The sequence below is a fragment of the Diadema antillarum genome, unplaced genomic scaffold, assembly GCF_040938485.1.
Source record: "Diadema antillarum isolate AM-2024a unplaced genomic scaffold, OU_Dant_1.0 seq00000953_RagTag, whole genome shotgun sequence".
NCBI classification, from domain to species: Eukaryota; Metazoa; Echinodermata; class Echinoidea; order Diadematoida; family Diadematidae; genus Diadema; species Diadema antillarum.
Window position 1 is genome coordinate 1476113 of NW_027271801.1, and position 24536 is coordinate 1500648.

General features: G+C 41.5%; 1 protein-coding gene across 1 annotated transcript in view; it reads right to left on the reverse strand.

Moving 5' to 3' along the window:
• LOC139741786 (extracellular matrix organizing protein FRAS1-like) overlaps positions 1–24536 on the reverse strand; it is a 106062-nt gene that overhangs the window by 44177 nt on the left and 37349 nt on the right. The window contains exons 13-28 of the mRNA XM_071652374.1: positions 21049–21186; positions 20509–20649; positions 14146–14289; positions 13250–13390; positions 12599–12739; positions 11003–11176; positions 10441–10581; positions 9070–9213; positions 8545–8706; positions 7759–7902; positions 6986–7129; positions 6282–6422; positions 3334–3474; positions 2223–2363; positions 1025–1704; positions 376–535 (exon numbers count right to left, since the gene is read on the reverse strand). Of these exons, the coding sequence (XP_071508475.1) occupies positions 376–535; positions 1025–1704; positions 2223–2363; positions 3334–3474; positions 6282–6422; positions 6986–7129; positions 7759–7902; positions 8545–8706; positions 9070–9213; positions 10441–10581; positions 11003–11176; positions 12599–12739; positions 13250–13390; positions 14146–14289; positions 20509–20649; positions 21049–21186 (2877 nt within the window). The remainder of the gene's footprint in view (positions 1–375; positions 536–1024; positions 1705–2222; positions 2364–3333; positions 3475–6281; positions 6423–6985; positions 7130–7758; positions 7903–8544; positions 8707–9069; positions 9214–10440; positions 10582–11002; positions 11177–12598; positions 12740–13249; positions 13391–14145; positions 14290–20508; positions 20650–21048; positions 21187–24536) is intronic.

Consider the following 24536-nt stretch of genomic DNA (forward strand, 5'->3'; position numbering starts at 1 on the left):
CCTTTCTAAATATCATTCGAGAAGCCTTTTGAAGAAAGATGCCTGAATTAGTTGGTAATGAATTCCATAGATGTGCAGCACGCACATTGAATGATTGTTTGTGAGGGTTTTTCTTGTTTTGTTTTGTCTTTGTTTTTGTTTTTGCTACCAAAAACCAAACTCTGTGATGTGTCAGCATTCCACTTCCAGCACATTGTAAATTATGTCTGGAATGAAGTGCCAATGAGCTTTGAATTTCCTGGACAACAATCTCCAGCCAATATGTAAGAGCAGCAGGTACTGTAGGGGAGACCGAAATGGACCATCCTCTAAGCTCAAACAGAGGCTTCTTTGGGTGAAGATGGGCGGAGGGGTAGAGAGTGTTTGGTGGCTCACCATGCCGTGGGTTGTTCTGCGGAGGAGTGAGGGTGAAGATCAGATCGCCGTCCTCCGAGTCGACGTCCTGCGCCCGGAGGTGGTCGTTGGAGATCTGCAGGAGACCGCCTTCCCGCACTGAACCCTGGACGTTGTTCACCAGAATTGGTCCTCGGTCATCCTACGTTGGGGTGAGAGAAAATTGATCGAAGAAAAAGAGAACAGTAAAAATGCTGAGCAAGAAACTTTAAGGTTTATCTTTATAATCTAATAGAACTACATATACAGTATGATGTCACGAGTGAGAATTTGCTGCAATGTGCCAGTAGTATATCGCCAATGATGCATTCTACCGAGTATATACTTAACACTTCATAAAGTCATTTGGCAAGGGCAATTTGATTAGTCTTGAAAGGAAACAACATTAAAAGGTTTCAGAAAAATTATTGAAATTATTGCAAATGGACAGGCATTCATACATCTACGATAGCCTTGGTGTCGGATCCCGTAAACCACATCCCACGAAAATGTCTGGGACCCTCTCAGTTGCAAAAATATCTGTAAGCGAAAATAACAGCTTTTATAGTACTCTGAATTCAGTTTGCAGAGAGCGAAGAGGTCAAATTAAAGCTTGAAAGTCTGAATATTATACCGAGAGCATATTGGTCACCTTGGGAATGATGTGGATGTTGAAGAGGAGGTTGAGCACGTTGTGGCCGTCGGAGACCTGGAGGATGAGTGCGTCGTACTGAGTCTCGCTGCCGTCATGGACATAGTGAATGGAGCCCAGTCTCAGGTCTTCCAGATTGAAATTCCGAAGTCGCGATCGGTCGGGAAGCCTGATGAGCTTCCCATGTTTGGGGCCGTCGATCACGGACACGACCACCATGTCGGGGTTGTCCTCATCGTGGATCTGCAGGTTCTGGCCCGTTGAGATCTGGGCGATCTCGCCCTCGATGACCACCAGGGGCTCGTTGCGGGTCACAAACGGGGCGTGGGGCGAGATGATGACAATGCTGACGTCCTCAGGCTCAGACGTGTAGACGCGGTCACTGACCCTCATGGTGACGAAACCGTGCATGTCGCTCTTGGCATTGTGCACATACCTGATACTCCCGTCCAGGAGGTCCGGGTACGCAAATGTGTCAAGAGCAGACATGACGATGTCGCGGCCGCGCTCGTTCTTGATGAGGGCACCGTTCGTCGGCGGGCTGACGAGGACGAAGAAGAGATCTCGGCTGTTGGTGTCAGGATCAAAGGCTGTGAAGAAGCTGGTGTCAAGAACTTGGATCCCTCCAATACCAGTGGTGATGGAGCCATTGACATACATTGTTGGTGGGTAGATGTTGCCTGTCAGTGCAGAGTGAACAGGAAAAATGCACTATGAGATCAATATATTCAACTTGAGCTACAAAACAGACCTTCCTAAATCAACCAAGCATCTAATCATCACTCTGATCATGATGTGAAGGTGGTGTGATAGCCTGGAATGGTCTCTTGACCTATTCTTAATTTGATACAGATTACGACCACATCTTCATTGGTTCTGCAGTACGACGGTCATGAAGTAAACATTCAACCAGAGAAAAATTGCTACACATTGCTTAACTGTCAGTGCTTTAAGATTCTTGTTGTATCTGTACCTGTCATCACTTGACAATTAAAAAAAAAATCAAATAGCCAGCAATTGTTTTTTCTTTTTCTTTTTCAAATACAATATCACACTTGATCTAATCATTGCTCAATTTCATCTTTCCAAACTGGCATTTACTATGACAATGATGAATACAAGATTTTGCGCAAGGCAGCAATTGGCTTCAATGATGTATTACGGTGCATTGATGACGAGTGTCCCACTGTTGACTCACCTTCACACACATTGTTGAGAGGATTGGCATAGTAGCCATCCCCACAGTCCAACACGCACCTGCCACTGAGGAGGTACGTGCCCTGTCGGCATGCCACACACTGGATTGGAGTGGCACATTCCACACAACCATCGGAACACTCTGTACATGATTCAGAGGGGGAAAAAAAGGAAAGGTCCAATAATCAAACCAAAAAAGAAAAGAAAAAAGCCACTAATGTGTTTGCAGATAGTTATTCAAAGTTAGATTGAAATCATCCAAAGTGTCCAATTACGACTAAGCCAGAATATACATTGGCAACATAATTATTTTGATTAAGTTTGTAAAGTTCTCATTACCAATGCCTGGAACATCTACTTGTAATATCACTGCTATTCATTAAGTCCCCCTCCATGACAATTACATGTAACTTACTTGCATAACAAAAAAGAGAAACAAAAGAAAACAAGAGAAAAAGACAAAGATCACCTATGAGAATTTTCCTCTGAAGAATATCACTCGCAGTGCATACTACACTCTACTTGATCTAATGATGAGAGCTCTCGTAATCTTGCGATTCCATTATCACACAGTTCTGTGACTTTTTAGCAGGTGTGGTGATTAATGTGGCATGTTCAGCATATCTCTGAAGGGGTAAATTGTGCTTGTGAGAGGCGTGAGAGGGGGGGGGTCTTAGGGGGTCTCCACATGGTGGGGCCTCTCTCTCTCTCAGACATCTTTGACAGCTGCACCATGGCAAAAGACTGGTGACATTAAAGTTGTGGGGGTCAAAGACCTGGGCCTGACATTTGGTAAGATTGAGATCTTACCAGGATTACATGAAACACAGTCAGGTGAGGAAAGAAGTGTCATTCACTTTTTGCCTTGTAGAAGAAGCCAACAAGTGCTTTCTGAATATATTCCAAATCTTCTTCAATTGAGAGGAAAAAGAGGGGCGGAAATTATGGGACAACGTAAAGGAGAAACAGAAATAAATGAACAAAATTTGGAAATGGAAAAAAAGAGAGAGAAAAACAAACAAACAAAAAGAGACATAGATTTAGGATGTATTTATGCATGTTTGCGTTTGTGTGTGTATGTGACAGAGAGAAAGGGGGGGGGGGGAACATACCTATACAAGTATGAGTGGCGTAGTCACTGTAGTATCCCACAGCACACTGCATGACGCACTGTGTATCCAGGAGTAGGCGTGGCGGATGGCACGTGGTACAGACACCGACACTGCGACACGTCATGCACTCATCCCCACATTCTGTGTGCACAGAGAACAGAAAGAGAATGGCATGAGAGTACATGAGATACTCCTTATTCAATCCTTAATCCTTTGTGTACTGTGAGTGCTGACTGACACAGAAAACCCCATAGCATTGTACACACTGGTCATAGTCCCTGGCAGTGAAAGGGTTTGACGTTTTACTGCACATGGTTTGCTCAAACGAGCAACACATATCAAAATTTCAAATCCAGTGTCTGCTCATGCTTATCCTATTTCTCTACAAAGCTCCATTTCATAAGTTGTTGCTATGACACCAACTCTTGCTACAGTGGGAAACTGTCCAATGTTTGTTGCATACTAGCAAATATCTGCTAGGTACATGTATCTATGACAACTGAAAACACAAAACTATCTGTAAATCTGCCTTAATCAAATTTCAGCAAAGCTGGATTCAAAGACAAACCTTGTGAGATTATGAAAGCATCCATGAAATAGACAAACAAGCAAATGAACGGATGTACGTCAGTCAATAATCTATTTAGCCCAAAATATACAGGAATACACTTGCACATTGTAAATCTTGAGACCAGGCATGCTTAAAGGGATGGTACAGTATTGGTGGAGCTGAGGATTTGGCTTTTAACTTTTTGCAAGATACTAAGAAACCACTTAAGGAATGGTACAGAGCAAGCCATTCTACGAGGAATTCAAAATTTATTTGATGAAAATTGGTTTTGGAATGGCTGGGACATCCAAAAACAAAGTAAAACAATCATAATAAAGTGTGGGTCCCACATTTTATTAGTTTTGCTGTGTTTTGGGTATCTCAGCCATTTCATAGCAATTTTCATCAAATAAATATTGAATTCCTCTTGGAATTGCATGCTCTTTCATAATTTCATAAGAGGTTTCTCATTATCTCCCCCCAAAATGTTAAAAACCTGAAGTTAGGTCTCAACCAAAACTATACGAACCCTTTAAGTGTTCTAAGGTACACAATCCACCAATAATGTAATACACCTCCACTACTTTAATACAAACTGACCATCTATTGTGAGGTTGCCAAAATAATCATTTTTTTTCCTTTTAACTAACCTGTTGAGGACGGACTGATTTTGCTACAACACGCATTTCCCATGGACACCTGCCCGAGTATACTCAGGACTCGTCCTCAACGGGTTAACCCTAAAGGGGCCGGGCTTTTTGGCTATGCTCAGACTGGGGGGGGGGGGATGGATTCCGCCCCCCCCCCCCCCCCCCCCCCGAGATATCGGCCATCGGTGGTGCAATCGCGATGAAATTTTGCACGCGTGAGACCCACGTCAAAATGTACAAGATTGTGTCATAAATTTTTTGAAACAATCAATTTCTAATTCTAATTAATTAATTATGCAAATTAAGCTCAAGATCATATTTTAGCCTAATTAAAAGCATTGAGAGTCTAATTTTGATCTGTAAATCTGTTTTAGCATATTCACAAAAACTTCCAAAACTCATTCCAATTCTTATGTATTTTATTGTTTTCAGAATTTCTTATGTATTTCTTTGTTTTTCAACTTTTGTTTTTTTTTTGTTTTTTCATTGGAAATTGTCACTGACCACTTTTCTACCACAATTAGCACAAAATTAATCAATGAAAGTGATTAATTGTAAAAATAATTAGGTTTTTATGACTTTCATGACAGAGCACCGTTTTCCATAGGAAATGTACACAAAATCACAAAATTGTGCCCGTTTTGGGGCGACATTCCGTTACAAAAATGGGCGTGGCTTCGCAAAAGTATGCGCGGACGTTGCAAATTTGGTCTCAAAAGTTGCGCGAGACTTGAACGAAGAAAGTCAAGAAGCCTCGCGACGAGGCCTTCTCGCGTTACAGAATTATAGCGCGAAACGTCGAGGGGGGCGGATTCCGCCCCCCCCCCCCCCCCCCCCCCCCCGGCCCTTTTAGGGTTAAGAAATGTGACCCGCTACAACAAAATGATCCTAAAGTCGGGCGAGGTCGATTATTTGAAAATTGCACGATATAATCTCCTAATCTTTCTGCTTTAGATTGATATATAACACATTTTATAAAAATAATCGGCTGCGGAGATATCGATGTTAAAAGAGAGCATGTCGAGACGTCTGGAAAATCACTGTTTCGAGAAAAGCGCCCTAAAAGTCTTCCTTTCGACGCAATCGCGATCAACGGACACGCAAGTCAGTTTTCACCTCTGGACAATAGAAGGTAAGCCCTAGCAACCCCCGAAGAGTTTATTCAAGCACATCAGCGTCGGCGGTCTCCTCACCAACCAATCAGTGACCAGGATGTGAGAAGCGGCTGAGCATAGTGCACCCCGCCCGCACGCACCAGTCGACTGGGCAGTGTGCGAGCTTCACGCTTCGGTTAGCAGCGTGCGAGCTTCACGCTTCGGTTAGCAGAAAGCAGCAAACTGACCAATGAGATCACTCTGGTCGTTGTTAGGGGCGGAACCTATCTGTGGCGCTCAATCCAAATTTTTGAACCAGTTTCTGCTTCGTTGAAACGCCAAAAAACATGGCTCAGAAAAACGCTATTTTTTGGTCTTTCCTTTGATCATTTTGCTTCAAAATTTCGACAGATGATAGAAGACATGTTAAACTCCAATAATATATCAAAATCAGAAAATTGTAAGTTTTGACCAATTTTAAAACTCTGACTTCAAACTCGATTTTCACGGCTTCGACCGTGCGCGACTTTAGGACCTTTTTGTTGTAGCGGGTCACAAATGGTGTCTTAAAACTTGCAAGTGTGCCAAGGTTTTTGTGTGCTTGTTTTTGAACAATGGTGAGACAAGTCAACACTGTTTTTTTCTTATGTTCACCTCTGCACTCTCCTCTAGCCTCATAGTAGCCTTCACCACACTGGGTCACACAGGAACCTTCCTTCAGCCTCAGGCCATCCATACACTGGGTACAGTCATTGGGTCCTGGGCCATTGCAAGAATTACAGCTCCAGTCGCACTCTAAAACAGGGGTCAAGATTGATTTGTCAAACAAAAAACAAACATAAAAACTTACGTGAATTGCATTTTGACAGTAACATCACATCACATTTGTGCTAGTGAAATGACCTGTAGTATGCAATGTTTAATTTCTGAAAACAGACTTTCCTCAGGGTATTTTGCTGACTTGCAATGACTCCTGTCAAGTGTACATAAAAATTTATCAGTATATTTTTCAGAGGTAAAAAGAAATAAGATCAACAAAAGGCAAACCTCCTACAAGGAGGGTAATCCTAAGAAAAGAAAGATTTATTTTTCTGCCACTATGACATACAATGTACACATCACAGGCCAGTATCACAATGTGTATGACTCTTTAAGGTATCAGCTCTAATATTAAACAATTATTAAAATCTGCAAAATTTCTCAGTGTTCCCCCACATCCATCCATCCCATCCAAAAATGACAGCTCATGCATGATGCACAACACACAACAAGCTGTCATAAACGAGGACTTGAGGGACATAATTGTGATACAAGCTTTCTTATTAAGGTGGTTGCCTAGCAACAGATGTTAGCCTCACCCCTACACAGCCTGGTGGCTGGATCCAGGTAGTACTGCTCTGCACAGAGGGAAGAACACTCGCCAAACTGTAGTACGGCGCTGGGGTCTCTGCAGACCAGGCACTGGATGGTACTCTCGCATTCAATGCAGTTCTCCTGGCAAGCTGGTAAAAGATTAAAGAAAGAAACTAATGATAATACACCTAAATCTAACTATAAAGTCAACTCTGAGGAAAACTGATGGAAGTAGAAAGACAATGGCATGGCAAACAATTTATGGGTCAAACTAAATCTACACTTGGTTTCCGACATGATAACTGAAGAAAAATGAAATGTATCTAAATATCTGGCTAAATGGATGCTACAAAAGGTTAGAATAACATACATACAGACACACACACAGGCATCTCCCTCTCTCTGCTTTAACTTCACTTTCTATCACAATATGTTGTTGGTGAGGGTTTTTTTCATGACAAAATCCAAAGTACTTGGGCTTTACTTCCACTTGGTAGAATCTATTTTGCCAATCATGAACATCATCCATAACTCTCCCAAGATAGTTATCAGTTTTATGGAATTAAAAAGTTGATGTGTTGCAGTGTAACATATTAAACCCATGAAGATTTTTACGTATGAAAATAAACAACAGAGAGAGAGACAAGGAATAATTTCCTTCTTTCTTTCTTTCTTTAAATCAAATCTAAATGGAATGTCGAGTGCCTTTTTGAAATACTACACAAGATTTTTGCTGGGCAGAGACAGACTTTGAAGAAGAAAGATTGTGTTTGCCTACGTTTGCAGATGCCACCATCGTTGAAGTAGCCAGCGTGGCACTCCGTGGAGCACATGCCAGTGTGAGCGAGGGTGTGTCCGCCGTGGCAGGAGGTGCAGTCAAAAACTCCAGAGGAGGTGCAGGTCCTACAGGAGGCGTGGCACTCTACAGGGGCGGAAGGAAGATAAAAAACCAGACATTATGGTTACTGTGCACATAACTTAATCATAATCTATCCTATCCCAGACAAGATATTTCGTGCTTGCTCTTGACGCTGCTGGTAAGAAAGCAAGACAAAATTTTGAAAGACTGGTTGAATAGTTAAAGTACTGATTATTGTGAAACTATAGCTTTAGGTGCTATTAAATGTTGTTCTAACCAACTGTTCATGCAATGTAAAGGGAAAATCATAAGCCATAGAATGTGAACCATCTGATGTAATGGGGGTGTATTGGAGTAGCCGTGAGAACCTCAGGTAAATGTTTCAAGCTAAGACTCTGCTACATAAGGAGTTGCAGCAAATTTTGAGTTTGCTCAACAATCATCGAGCGAAAATGTTGCATGTTATAACACATTTCTGAATAAATCAAAACTTTTGAATACAACTAAAGCCATAGACTGTCATGTTCAATGAGTATTTGTACAAATAATTTCTGAAGTCTATATAGAAACTCAGTCATGTGATATAAATGGCAGAAGTGCAGCTCAGTTAAGCAGCACTGGATTCATAAAGGGACCAACACATCATTCATAATATACAGAGACACCCAGATGCACACTCAAATTAGAGCTGTATCGCTCACATACCTTGACACATGTTGGTCTGATCCAGGTAGAAGCCCGTCCCACACTCCGACACACAGGTATCCCCCAGGGGGTAACTGCCATCCCCACCACCAGCACACTGGGTGCACTTGCTCCCCTGGCCCCCGGGGTTGGCGAAACAGGTTCCACACGCTGAGTCACACTCTGTTTTTGGCACCATGGAGAAAGATGAAGAAAGACACACCCATACATAAAATCACACTGATCTAAAAGCTTCCGGTAAGGAAATGAAATCTGTGCAAAAATTTCCAAGGATTTACTTATCATTTTTAGACGTGAACAACTGACAATGAGACGGACAATGAAAGTGTTTCAGCTAGACTTTGTCGCGATAAAACAGATTATGGTTTCTAATTAAGCGGTGGAAATAACCCTTGAAAAAAATTTGTTACATCAAGTGTTGTTGCATTTAAGCAGGGTTCCCGCTAAAGCGGCTCCCGATTAATGAGTGAGCACAGTATAGCTAGCATTGTTGGTAATGAGGCTGCTTCAGCTATGGGCACCCACCTTGGCACAGCCCCAGAGATCCAGGGTATTGGGTGGAGCCACATCCCGGGCTGCACGTGCCCCCCTGGAGAGAGTCTGGACTGTAGCAGCCGGTGCACTGATTGGCCTCTGGTCCGCTGCACGTCGCACAGCTAGGGTGACATTCTAAGTACGGAGGATACACAGTGCGAGCACAAAAATAATCATAATCATCTTCTGGAATACAGCCTGCTACTCCTAGTACATGATATAATTAGTATTCAAGATATTTTACAGTAGAAGTACAGCACTGCCCATCCTTACCCCATTTATTGGCAGAAATTTTGCTTTGCATCACCACTCTCAAGCACAATGTTCACTGAGGAACAAGAAACTTTCACTCAAAGATGCTGGGTGACAGGAAAATGTGCCAATAATACATTTAGACCTTAAAAAATTATGTGAAATAAAACAGCTTGATAAACATACGATCATTTCTTTGTTTCAACATTTCTGTCTCACCCTGTATTATCCTCTCCATAATTCTTGACTTTCGAACTTTCTCATAACACTTTTCCCGGGCTACGCCGGATTACCAGACTTGGCAATCATGACACAAACTGTGGGTGCCTCGACGTGCTGACTAATGTCTGACAGCATGGAATATATCAGCTCAAAAAATGACATGTGTGATGCCTTATGCTTCCTAGTTCACACATTGTTTGCACTCTTGTTGTTGTTTTCCACTCATCCAGTCCCACTGTGGGCCCCCCTTTGGCCTTGACTGATTGTTTTCAACATCAAATTGTCTGCTCCATAACTTCCTCTCTCTTTTCCTCCTATATAATTTTCATTCCATCTACTTTTATCTCTTTTTCTCTTTGCATTTCACCCATACCTCATTTTATGTGCCAAGAGCATCAACCTATCTGTCCAAACATTTCTACATCACTTTCATACCTGAGGAAACACGCGTTACCTCAATCCTTCTCCCCATAGTATCTCACCTCTATTCTTCCATCTCTGAAAATGACAAGGATGATATGGTCCTAATCACCTTGGCTAGTTTTCTCACTGCTAGCACTACTCTTCCAAACGGTTCTGCCACTAAAATCACTTTAACATTGCCAAGTACCTCATTGTACACCCAAGTCAAGAGGGATTGTCAGTAAAATGTCTTGTCCAAAGATGTATCTATTGGAAAGAATTTGTACAAGCTTTAAAAAGTCCTATTATTTGTTTGCGGCTGGAAGTCTACACCCCATAGTATATAGTTTTGTTTTTGAGGAAAGAGAATATTAAATACTGGTTTTGGTTGTCAATCATGAATTTAACCATCCATAAGATATCTGCCCTACACATCACATTGTGCAGTTTCATCACAAGATACAATCTATCCAGAGCAGTACTCACCAACACACATGCCCTGTATGGCTACTTGGTGATTGTCGCATGTCCGCACACAGTAGCCATGGTTCAGGAAGAGTGGGGAGCGACATGACAGGCAGGCATCCAGGCTCGAGTCCGAACAGGTCAGGCACGACGGATTGCATGCTGGGAGGGAAAATTTCAAGCAGGGGACATAAGCAAACTTACAAATGATTTGTAGTTCTTATTTTCGTCCCAGCAATTACTTCTACAAGACAGTAAATTACTGATACAGCAATCTTTCAAAGCAGCAGTCATTTTAATATACATTGACTGTTTGGCATATCTGAAATACAATAATTGACCAACTAAAATGATCTGCCAAGTATAATCTGTAGGTACGAATTGGTTGATTCACTTTGATTTCACACATCCTGGCATATGAACTAAACATCTTACTTTCTGCTTCACTCTCAATTTTATCATGTGAATCATAAATCATATGTATGGATTTCTTTTTTTTATCACACATTTAGGCTGATAGAACTGCAAAAAAATGAAACCACAACCATATTTCATCAGTATGATTTAGCTGATTGTAACTCACGTAGGCAGACTCCATGGGCACTAGCAAAGTATCCCTCCAAACAGCTGCCGGAGCAAGAGCCACGGAGCTCCCCCCTGAATGGTGGTCTGGTCTGTACCAGCTCAGCGGCAAACCTACAGGACGTACAGTCTGATGGACCCAGACCCTCACACTGGTGACAGGAGGAGTGGCAGGCTACATATTTGGGAGGGACAGAAACAAGGGAAAATTACAATCAAGCAAATATCCATCTGCATATTATGAATGTCCAATCCATGCATTGATTTACCAAATGTATAATACAGCATTTGGCAGTTCAGGCAATTCTGCAAGTGTTCAACTGTTCCTTCGAAGGTTACAGCATCACACTTCTTTTTGATTCAGATTTATGGCTTTGTCATTATGGCACCTGAATGATAGTCCAATCTAGACATTATGTTTAGAACATCATCCAACAATATCTTAACTCTGTGCTCACACCCAAACAACAGGAAGTCTTTATGTTATCTAAAGAACTGAAATCTTGTTGAAGCACATTACTGTATAATTTTCAAAGAAGAAAACGCACTTCCTTTCCACCAGACTGATGCTGAACTAGAGTGACCAAAATAATAGATTTTCAAGACAGTGGGGTTCATTTTACATGCTTTTCCATCTGGATTCTCAGCAGACGAAGTCAACCACATTTCAATTTTTTCTTTCACAGACAATGACCCTGGGTTGACTCTTCATGTTCCTGGTATAGCACAAATTGGGTGGGGGGGGGGGGGGGGTAGGGAATATTGTTTCAACAAAAATACTGTCAGAATATTTGGAAAACAATCTTGTCACAATGTTTTTCCCTCTCGGCATTGGTGGCAGGAAATTCCTAGCTGGGGGAGACCACAGAGGAAGTGAATGTCTGGGAGTCTGTGAGGAGGAGGAGGCGGTGGTGGCCTTGGGGTTCATACTACCGGTATCTCTGGGCTGGCTGGTGGGGGGAGGGAGGGGGGTAGAATGTCTCCTTCTGTGGGCGAGACTCTGTCACCTCTACCCAGACAGAGCTCCATCAACAGACCATTATGGTTTTAGATAACAAATCCTACAGGCTCTTTAATGAGTGAAATGTGCAACTCCTTCATGTCTTTTATCACCTAAAAAGTAAGGGTGTGATGATAGAAATAGTACATCCAACTGTCAATGTGTGATTTGCAACCTTTACCCCAAAAACTTGATAATGTTTACCTGCACTTTGCTGCCCCTGTCTAAATAGTTTCAAAAGGATGCAAAGCATGAACCGTCTTAAATGCCCTTATATCGGGCATATGATTACATCAATATTCTAATTGCGATAGCCTCTTTGGCACAGGAAATTTTCCCAAGGGGTCCTGCAAATTGTCACAACTCTGACAATGGCAAGTGCCTATTTTATCCATCTGGATCATGAAGGACAAAGTTGATATCAAATATCTTGCCCAAATGTGTACAATGCACACATGTTTATGGTGGAAAAGATTGGGAGTTAGGATGTCCTGTGCAAGAGCCCTAAGCCCTATCCACTGGACCACTGTGCTCCTGGGCATCCTTGACGCAACATTTTTTTTTTTGACCGGGGAGAGATGGATGCGAGAATCTCACCGAAGCACTGTCCTTGCTCATTGAAGGTTCCCAGGGAGCAGTTCTGCAGGCAGTAGCCATCCATGAGGACGAAGCTACGTGGACACGAGGTGCACTGGTCAATCCCTGGACCGCTGCAGGACAGGCATGCTATTGAGCAGGCTGGAGGAGGAGAAGAGGAAAGACAACGGCTGGTGGAACCAAAGTCACGCTTTAAGTTTAGACTTATGTAACAGAAAGAAAGTTTCTTCTCTGCAGGAGAAACACATAATCTTCACAAATCATTTCATTTCAAGAAACTTCACCATTCTTCACGCTGCATGTGGAATAGAACCCTCTTATAAGACCTTCGGAATGGACAACTAACCATAATCCAGCACTGAACCTGATGTCATAGTAAAACACATGAATTTCACAATGTATTAAAATTTACAGATGTCATCCTGCCAACAACTCCTGTCTCACTTGTTACATGCAATTTAAATTCTTGTCTTCATCGACTGGAGTGCACATAACACATAAATACAATAGTTCTTGCTGAGTCAGGTAAGCCTTTTGCAACTTTAGAGATTATCATGGGTAACTATTGATATGGAACTATGCATAATTGGTTTAGATTTTGCTGCGTTCTGTCATGGCAGACGTGCCAGCATCCAAACAATGTCCCTCTACCTTCACAGAAGCCGTTGGGTGCCTGGTAGAAGCCTGCACTGCACTCCCTCACACAGGTGCCGTCCTCCAGGAAGTGATTCCTGGGGCAGGTCACACACCAGGGGCTGTCCAGGAAGCAGGACTGACATGAGGGGTCACAAGCTGCAGGTGGAAAAAGAGAGATTGGAATTATTCCACAAAAGGGACACTCTTCTCATTTTCTTTTTAGACAGGAATCACACTTACAAAGTTATTATTGAATAAGTCAAGACCAATGCGGTGAATGGTTTGATGTGAATTTGTAGTTTTAGAAAAAGCAGAACACTGACACCATTACAGCACATATTATTGCAGGTGATAATGCAATCATTTCTTCTCATGCACGAAAAGACATTTGCATCATCTGTTTTATAGAATGGGAGACAATTTTTTTTTGCCAGGAATCCAATTTTTTGATCATGTAACCTGATGGCAAATTACTGGATGTATTCCATTTTGGTTTGCCGTAGATGCAAACCATGCATTCAGTAATTACTGGATGCACAGCAAATGTACTAGATGCATGGTTAGGTAGCCACTAGGAATCTCTTACTGAGTGCATGGATGCTTTCTTAGTGCGTGAACTCTTGCTATATGTACAAGTGCACGATAACATGCTTACGATGGCTATTGTCAGTGAGTCAATGAGCAACGAGTAAAAATTGACACACAGCTCTCAACCAATGAGATTGCAAAATATTCTCGACCCATTCTATGATAAATATTTGGTGCACATATCAAGACTTGCTATTACACAGATTACATAACATCATTGACTATCACAAAGGACTGTAATGAATGGGGTAAAGGTGGGAGGGTTGAGGGTGGCTGGGGATTGGGGTATGAGGGGGAAAGCAATGACCAGTTGGGCTACTCACGGTAGCAGTGATTGTCCCTGAGGTAGTAGCGGGGTCCGCACTCTGGCACGCAGCCATTGTCTCTGATCACATGACTCGAGTTGGCGCAGGATAAGCAGTCGGTCCACTTCGGCCCTGTACATGTAGCACACGTGGCGTTGCATTCTGGAAAAAGAACGGGGGGGGGGGGGGAAGGAGTTGGAAATGCATCAGTAATTTTCCACAAAAGCGAAATTGCAAAAATAGCACAGAGAGGGAAGGAATTAAAGAGGATCATTTGGCTGAGGTAGACTTTTATATATCTATTTTTGCTTTTAAAAACACATGCCAATGAAATATCTATAGCACAGACGTGATTTCTGTGAAAAGAACACTGATACATAATTATGGTATTTACAGAACTTAATGAATATATAAATTCTGTATGTGACTTTCGCCTGTTTATGTGTATTAATGATACATGTAAGTTCAATTCTCATTGCTCCTGGGTAAACATTGCAACTGGGTGCACTCAGTTGGAAGTTTTGAGATGAAAATAGCTATGACTTAATTATGTTCATGCTGTATTTGTCTTACACCAATTACAAAGTCTTTGCTCAGCAGTATCCTTTAAAGGAAACAGTCAGAATATGCACATTCATAAACATCTGCACTGAATTATGAATGCACATATTCTTTACCCCTTTGATATGTCAAGTGGTCAATACAATCTTCATGAGTTCATTAATGAATATCTGGTTCTCTAATCAATTGCAGGACCATAGCATTTGAAGGGAAAAGCATTTAAATCAGCAAACATGAATAGTCTGGTCAGTACATTGGTGCATTAAATCACTAGTGCATTGACATTAATAGCTTACATTTTCGTGATCAACATTGAACGCTTAGAATCATTTGAGGGAAATACAATATACTCTACAGCTCTAATGACAAACCGCTTCCTGCCGAGCAAAATTTCCTTCAACCTTCAACCTTTTTCCTCTGCAAAATTGTACATTTTTCCCAGTCAACCCCCCCCCCCCAACCTCCAGCATCCCCACAATACATGCCTAAAATGGTGACATTATGACATTTAATTACATGGTGGTAGACTGCTACAGCTTCAAACGCTCTTGAATATTAAATGGTGTCACAGAATGCTCCAGAGTTTTATTTGGACCAACTGGGTAGTAAATAATAACTTCCTGCATGATAGCTAGCCATAGACTTTCATGTACTCCTAAATTTATTGTGCTCGTGCAAACATGATATACACTGTGCATTGTAGGTTACAAGCACACCTGAGATATTCTAGCCCTGATCTAACTCTTCAGGAGAAGGTCCATTGTGAATGGCTCAAACTTCTTGAGCCTCATTTGCAGTGTGGCATACAGGATATATTTCGCGAGTATAATATAATTTTGCAAATGGAGACTTGGAAGACAACTTTTGTTACGTGGTTGAATTCACAATCACAAACCTCAGTGACAGAATTAGTGGCACATTAAAGGGATGGTACAGTATTGGTGGAGAGGAGAATTGGGCTTTTAACTTTTAGCCAAATACCAAGAAAACACTCATAAAATAGTACAGAGCATACCATTTTAAGAGGAATTCAAAGTTTATTTGATGAAAATCTGGTTTGGAATTACTGAAACATCCAAAAACAAAGTAAAACAAAGCGATCGTAAAAAAGTGTGGGTCCCACACTTTCTAGAATCACTCTGTTTTGGTTATCTCAGCCATTTCAAAACCAATTTTCATCAAATAAACGTTGAATTCCTCATGGAATTACATGCTCTTTTCATATTTCATAAGAGGTTTCTCATTATCTCACCAAAAAATCTTAGAAACCTGAAATTAGGTCTCAACTAAAACTATAAGATCCCTTTAAGAATTTCTGTGCCAGGGACTTTGGACAGCTTGTACAGTGCTATGGGGTTTTCTGTGCCAATCAGCAGTCAGAGCACAAAAAGGGTTAAGTGATTTCCCACCTAACTGATGTACTACATTGCATTTGTGTCATGGATGACAGTATTGTGACCCATTGTTGATTGCATGAATCAGTTAAACTTGCCAAATTTGCAAAAACAAAACTACTGCAAACTAGAGAGGGGCCGTCAAAGGCGGCAGACCCACGCCTAAGTACAAAGTCGGGGTAAACATAATGTGCATTCGGTCATCTACCAGAATTCGGCCACTTAATTGCCAGTGTGCTTTATCACCAGCCAGTGAGTTCTACCAAAGATCGTACACTGAAGTGTACGATCTTTGGTTCTACAGTCACATCACACGCAAATCACATCATTACACATACGGTATTAACACTCATTCACGTACCGGAAAGTCCTTAAGTCTCCTCCAAAAATCCATCGAAAATCCCAAATTCCACCGTCAAAAGTGCAGAATCGGAACTTTTCCAAGCGCGCGCGCGAATTAAGTCCAGTTCTAAGAGTATTGTCTACGCGACGGGTCGCGGAAAAAAGCGCTAAAAATCGAGAAATACGCCGTTTTCTTGCGGGATATTTTGATTATAGCAAGCCGAGAGTGTGATGATATCAAAGGTCGTATGAGTGTACGATCTTTGATGGTATCCACAAAAGCAAAAAAGAAAAACAAAATTTACGTACCCCCTAGGCAATTACCCCTATGATTAGTGTCTACGGGAATTATTCAATGCAAGGGTTGAATGCAAATGTCTACTGCACCAGTATTCGGCCACCAACGAGCGCCGCAACGTCCCCGGTGCAATTTTGCACCAACAGTGTAGAGCGCGATGCATTTTCAGCGGCCTTGCACACGCATTGACATTGAGCACGCATATCGTGCAGTGTGACTGCGACCGAGCAAAATGCTCCTCCAACGAAAAAAACAATCAATGTTAATTTGAAAAATCATCAAATATCAAAGGTCGTATGAGTGTACGATCTTTGATGGTATCCACAAAAGCAAAAAAGAAAAACTAAATTTACGTACCCCCTAGGCAATTACCCCTATGATTAGTGTCTACGGGAATTATTCAATGCAAGGTTCTAAGGGTTGAATGCAAATGTCTACTGCACCAGTATTCGGCCACCAACGAGCGCCGCAACGTCCCCGGTGCAATTTTGCACCAACAGTGTAGAGCGCGATGCATTTTCAGCGGCCTTGCACACGCATTGACATTGAGCACGCATATCGTGCAGTGTGACTGCGACCGAGCAAAATGCTCCTCCAACGAAAAAAACAATCAATGTTAATTTGAAAAATCATCAAAATACGGGCCAGTTTGTGATGACGGAAAACGAACTTTCATAAATCTAGAAGGACATAGTCCCTCAAATAGGCCTAAACGTAAATTTCGGAATTCTTACGAACATTTGAGCAGCGAAGTCGGATCGTTGGGGAGTTTATGTTTTCGTATGGTAGCGGAAAATCGCAAAGTGAGAAACGGGAAATTTTCGGAATGGTCACTATACCATGGGGTCAAAACTTCAAGGTCACACAGAATTTGCAAGGGTCAACCGATTATCACCAAAATCTAATCGATTCTTTCCTGTCATTATCCAAACATTCCCTGAACATTTCGTGCAAATCCGTTTACCCGTTCTCTTGTTATCTTGTACACAAACAAACAAACAAACAAACAAACAAACAAACAAACAAACAAAAAAACAAACAAACAAACAAACAAACAAACAAACAAACAAACAAACATACGGAACCCTTTACATAACCCCCTGCCGATTTTCATCGGCGTGGGTAAATATATGCCCCATACGGTGTACAGTATCTCTTGACACACACCTGCAACAAATGCATGGTGTTTCAACATTAACCCGTTGAGGACGGTTTGATTTTGCTACAACACGCAATTCCCATAGACACCTGCCCGAGTATACTCGGGACTCATCCTCAACGGGTAAAGTAGCATATTCAAGCGAAACAATTTTATTTGTTGTGCCAAACGAAGCAAAAGAATAACATCACAATAGTTATGAATACCTCTGAAAACCTACTCCTACATGCTTTGAGAGCATTTCTATGTAAGAAATATACAGAATACTCTGGTAAGCTTTTTAGAGATCACAGTATAACCATGTACAAAAAAGAACATCATATTTGGCAACATCACAAAATCCTAGGTTGCAAAGAAAATTCCTGTAAGTTCCCCTAACTTTGCTTCACTGGAGCTCGTTGTAGCGGGGACGCAGATCAAGTGGTAAGACGCCAACACCTCTGAAATCTTTATCCAAACAATTGTTCAGGCCTTAAATCTTACAACAACTTTGGGACTTTTTTCTAAATCTACCTCATAAATCTACCCATGGATTACCGAGACCATCTAAAGATTGCCAGAGAACTATTTCAGAGCTTTTTAAGGCAATCCCTGCTGTAATTTCTCTCCTGAATACCTGCTTTGGCCACTGTAGGTGAGAATGAAATATGTCTATCATGATTTCAAATTTGACACCAACCTTTCTCCTGCACAACCATCAGTAAATCGCTCATCATATGCACGTACATGTACATCCAATATATTCTAATGCTCTGCTCCAAAGTTTTTTTTTTGCTTATTCACTGGCTTTGTTTTTTTCAGTCACAATAAGCCAAAGACCATTCACATGCTGGTTTCTGTTTTCTACATATATCTGATGTATATTCTTACCTGAGGAAACCCTCTTATTTGTTGTGTATTTTGTGATAAGAGTAAGTATAAAAGCAACACCGTTACAAACTGTATGCTATGTGGAAGTACTTTTTCTTTTTTTTTGCCATCCTATCAGCTCAATCAGCGGAGAAATTGTCTGAATCTGATAAACATGGAAATATTTTTCCCCTGCGTGTGAGTATAATTAATCTAATAAACTCATGCACACACACAAAAAAATCTCTCCACCTCCCAGCGAGCAAAGGATCCTGCCGAAAAAGGCCACAAGGCTGAATGCTGAGGCATGAACTTGCCCCGCCCACTCACTGTCTCAAATCATGCTCTGTGGGAGTGGGTCGCTTAAAAACACAGTATCATGATTAATCATACTCAGGTTTTCCCCAAAACAAACTCCTAAGTGGCACAAAAACAAAGTCAACCACAGACAAAAACTGACAAACACAGACAAATGCATACATGCAGACAGCTACATGTGAAATAATATACACAGACACAGACAGACAGACAGACAGACAGACAGACAGACAGACAGACAGACAGATACACACACACACACACACACACACACACACACACACACACACACACACACACACACACACAGACACAACATCAAAGACACACAAAGACACACAATTTCTCAGACACATCACAAACACACCTACATTTGTACTTTACAAATCACAGACACACATGCAGACATACACAAGACACAACATCACACACACACAGACATGCAGACGGGCACATCACAGACACATCGCAGAAACACACACAGTCACACTATAACAGACACACATAAGACACAGTATCTCAGACACACACAAGCCACACTATCAAAGACACACACAGAGACTCCAACCCCAAGCACCTTCTGATCTGGAGATTCTCCCGCCTGAAACCCCTAGCAAACGGGAGACTCAAAGTTGATGTGTGCGAAGCGCGAAATTCCCAGGGTTCTAGATGCTCTCTGGTGCTATCTAACGCTTATTTTTTCAACATACGATAGAAAAATGTAAGAAAACCTTTCCAACGGGAGACAAAGAGCCAGGGCGGGAGAGATTAAATCTCAAACAGGAGAACGGGAGATTTTGCAAAAATGGGTTTTCGGCGGGAGATCTCCCGTCGAAAACGGGAGAGTTGGAGTCTCTGCACACATAATGACACAACAGAACAGACACAGACTCAGACAGAAGCACAAATACATAACAGAGACATACATGTATAGTGAACAGACACTATGACACATGCTTTACTTGGGTTAAACACATAAAGGGTTCTGTTGGCACAAGACATATCAACTTTATGTCAATTTGCTCCATGATTGTTGGCACATCAGTTTTTATTTTGTTATTCTTTAAGGAATTGGAACAGCAGGAAGAAGTAGGCTAAAACAGCCTCCAATAATATCAAATATTTCTCATAAATCCCAGTGCTCCACTGCACAAATGTTCTCGGAAGAGTGACAGAAATCTCTGAAGGAAAAATTAGAAGCGATATCAATCTTTCAAGTAAATTCTAATACAGTTCTCACATCTAAAGCATCAGTGAGCTTGTTGCTTACATACAAAAAATATGCTTTTGTCAAGATGCTAACTCATAACATTATTGATAAAAAAGCTAAAAAAGGAAATATTAGCATTCATTTTGTGTTACAAGTTTCATGTTCTACAATTAGGTAGAGGCACAAGGATCGGCAGACTTCTAGCTTTGAGCAGTATCCCACAGTCTGATTATTTTGCATCACAGCATACCTTGGCATGTGCCATCCAGCTGGAAGAACCCAGGTCCACAGTCGGCAACACATCGGCCCCACTGCAGCAGTCCGTCGCCATGGCAACTGGTGCAGTGGTACTCCGTGCCTCCTGAACACATGGCACAGCTCTCGTGACACGCTTGAAGGATGAATGCAGAATTCATGTAATATTCCCTCGCCATGACCATCATGCATATAAAGGGGATTGAATTTTCCTTTTTCATCTCAATCAAACCGACTTATCTGCTCATTACTCTTGATTGAACACTGTTGAACACACATTGATGAATTAGGTATGGACTGAGATTTTCATGATACACTATCTACTAACACTTCGCTATGCTTTTGGCAATGAGTATGGTGGAACATAGGAAAATATGTCTTTTTACACAGTGAAGTCCTCTGACCTATCATAACATGGCATAAAAGATCATTTTTCAAATCACTGATTATCTTAACTATACAAGAAAACACAATCAAAGCTTGATATCATTAACATAGTGACCCCTGCATTCTGCCACAAAACCGGTCCACTTACCATTGCAGGTGGTGTCTGTGGCCCGGTACGAGCCCGGACGACAGTCCATCACGCACTGACCGTCCATCAAGAGTCTCCCCTGGCGACACGAGGTGCAGCCCATCGCGTCACAGGACAAACACTCAACTGGACATTGCACTATGTGAACACAGATTAGGAAGAGTGAAGGTGTGCGTGAAGGAAGTGTGCACCAAGAATAAAGGGAATAAAAGGAACAGAAAGGAGAGGAAAGAGAGGAGGAAGGAATAAAAAAAAAGAGTAGAGAAAAAAGGAAAGCAAAAATTATATCACCATACTTCTCAAGTTTCAGTAAGGAATAAAAAATGCGCTCAAAAAGACAGGATGAATTCATCGGACACAAAATCTTCTTTCTTTGTGACATGCTGACATATATCAGTGTGGTTAGACGTACATGTATCTCCAGGAATATCACCATGGCTCTACCTATCTCAGTAATCTCCGAATGATGGACAGCACTTTCACTACAAGTAATTATCCCCCAAAGATTTTTTTTTTTTTCGGGGGGGGGGGGGTGGTAAACTGTTACTGTTGTTGTTGTTATCGGTTGTTTGTTTGTTTGGGTTCTTTTTTTTTTTTGCTATTACTGCTATGGAATCACAGATGTCTTTAAAAGGCAGTACAAGAATGACATTGAGGTTTAAAACTTAAAAAAAGATAGGAAATCAAAATTTTCAGGTAATTTTTATACTTACTGTAAGACGGAAAGATGGTACCCTAAACATTGGTTCATTGAGAAATCCAATCCACCCGAAATCCTGTTTACAATTCCCACAGTTGCAAAGTTCCTACATCCTTTCATTAGCAATGTCATAGAACTTCTCAGTAAACTCCTGTTTACAATTCCCACAGTTTAAAAGTAACTATATTCTTTCATTAGCAATATCAGTGAACTTCCCAGCAAACTGGTCATGTAATAGCCCACCAGCACAATATACCATTTCCTCTAGTAAACCCACATTAAACTGATACTTAATCCTTTCCTTTGTTCTCCCGGTCAAGCCCAAGTCAATCCAGACTCCTGTATTTACAATTCCCACCGTCAGTCCTTTGTCTAGTTTTAGTACAGGTAACCAAAGTAATTCTTACATTAAAGACCCCTTACTTACTAACCCTGATATATCTGACCCTCACATGTTGAGAGGGATCATTCTGGACGCCCCTGTCTTGGGCAGAAGTCCTCAACTCTGATTCTCCCTGGCCATCAGATAGATGGCTATGTTGTAACCTTATCGGGAGTGCTCTTATATATATTCGCTGTCATTCTACGCTGGATATACAGATTGTGTATATCTACTACCAATAAATATACACACGTTATGAACTGAATATCGAACTGTGTACTTCATATTTCTTCGCGTCTGAATGTACAGTAAGAGTTGTGATTGTACCACGCTACATAACCCGACAAGGGACTCACAAATCACGCTCTTACAATTGGTAGCAGCGGTAAACTGGGGCCATCGCTTCCCGCTCGGAGATCGAACTTGTGAGTTCATCTTTCTACATTATATAGACATTGCTGCTCTGGTTTTTTTGGAGAATCCTGTTATTACATCTTTACCTTGAGCTGCATTCCACTGCATTTCGCGTTAGACATGGTCAGCTCCTAAAAACTGCACTTTGTGGACGCTTTGCTGTTTGGGGCTTTACTATTCATTTACATACAAAGGTATAATACTTTTGTCCCTGTAAACAACACTGCATGGACATAAGAGCCCTCTTCAGTTTTACCTTCAATTATTGTTGATGCTGGTTCATCGTTGAATATTTACAGTATCAGCCTCTGAGCTCTGAACTTGTGATACCTGCAATGCTGTTCATGTTATGACAGCCATCGTGTTGCCTTCATCAATTTTTGTGCTGCATGATCGGATGATTCTGTCACCGGCCACCCCGTATCTTGACTGTTGCTGATAGTGGAACTCCAGCCGCTGATCACTTAAGGTGCCTGCTTACGTACTGTGGAAGGATCATCGCCTTGGAATCCAAATTCAATGCTAGGAATCCTTCGGTAGTGGTCTGCATTCTGCTCTTCTTCCTTGTGGTCGATGACTGGAATGCTACACATCATCATCACCCTTGGATCTATCGACATCTATTTGCTGTTCCTTCTCGTTGGTGTCGCCTTCTCCGATGACCAGGACGGAACTGCTAAGTTGATCCTCTATAGTTCATATTTCTTGTCTCATCTCTCATACACATATCCGTTCAAGTGTATTATAATTTGTGCTTTTGGTGTGTATAGTTAAATTTGACACGCATTTATGTACATTTATATACTTTCCTTCTTTTGTATTCTACTTGTAACATAATTAGGTATTGAGGCTCGTTATTAGCTCTACTAGTTTCAGTGTTGGAAAATATACATGTATGCTGTGTGGCTGTGTTGAATACATTGCAATTATTTAGGCCATTTCTAAGTTCATTTGTTGTTTTCGTCTAGCTCTTTTCTTTTTTTTCTCCTTTTTCTTAGCGATCTTTCAGTTTACTTGCACTGTGATATGCTATCTCTGCATTTTTGTTCTTCGTATGATTTGGAGTAAACTTTTCTCAAATCCTCATTTTATATAATCTGTGTGCATTTCACTAAATCTAGCTTTGTGGCTCTTCATTAGTTTTCCACTTCACATGCCTTGTATTTCGGTCTACATTCAATAACCGCTTATTTCACAGCACTACAGGATGCTTGCACTTTAAGTTTGCCGTGCCACTTTCACATTTTGTCTTTTATTCATTGCTTCGTCACTACCTCTCATCATTTTCATTTTTTTTTGTGCACTTTGTTGTGCTGTGGACATCATCACAGTTCCTTTTCTTTTGCTCCTTCCCTTATTTCTTCCTTCATTGATTCCATAACATAACATCATGCCTGATACTGATGTTGGTTCCTCTTCTTCTCCCACTGTGGGAGCTTTCATCCCTGTCCAATTCCCTCCGCCCTTTTCTGGGGATGGGACATCTGATTTTATGCAGTGGTGTCGTCGTTTTGAGGTAGCAGTCGATGCTTGCCCCAATGCCCGATCAGTTGACTTGGCCAAAACACTTGGTTCTCGGTTGACGGACTCTGCTTTCATTGTTTGGTATGCCTTTCCTGCAGACATTAAGAATGATTATGTTCAGGCAAAGAAAGAGCTGAGCAAAATCTTTTCGAAACGCGATGAGATAACCTCGTTTCAGCGCATGATTAATGCCCGCCCGCGTCAACCTAACGAACCACTTGAGGTGTATAAGTCAGAACTCGATAGATTGACGACGCTTGCTTTTCCCCTGCTTGATGCCAATGCCCGTAAAGACGAAATTTTCCGCCGATTCGTAGCAGGTCTGAGCCCTGACATGCAAGCGAAGTGTCACGAACACGGGGCTAAGGACATTGATAGTGCCATGGAAATCGTGCGGCGAATGGAAATGGTGTCAGTCTCTAACCAGCTTAATTCCCCCTTCTCTGCTGCTGCACCTCAGGTTGCTGT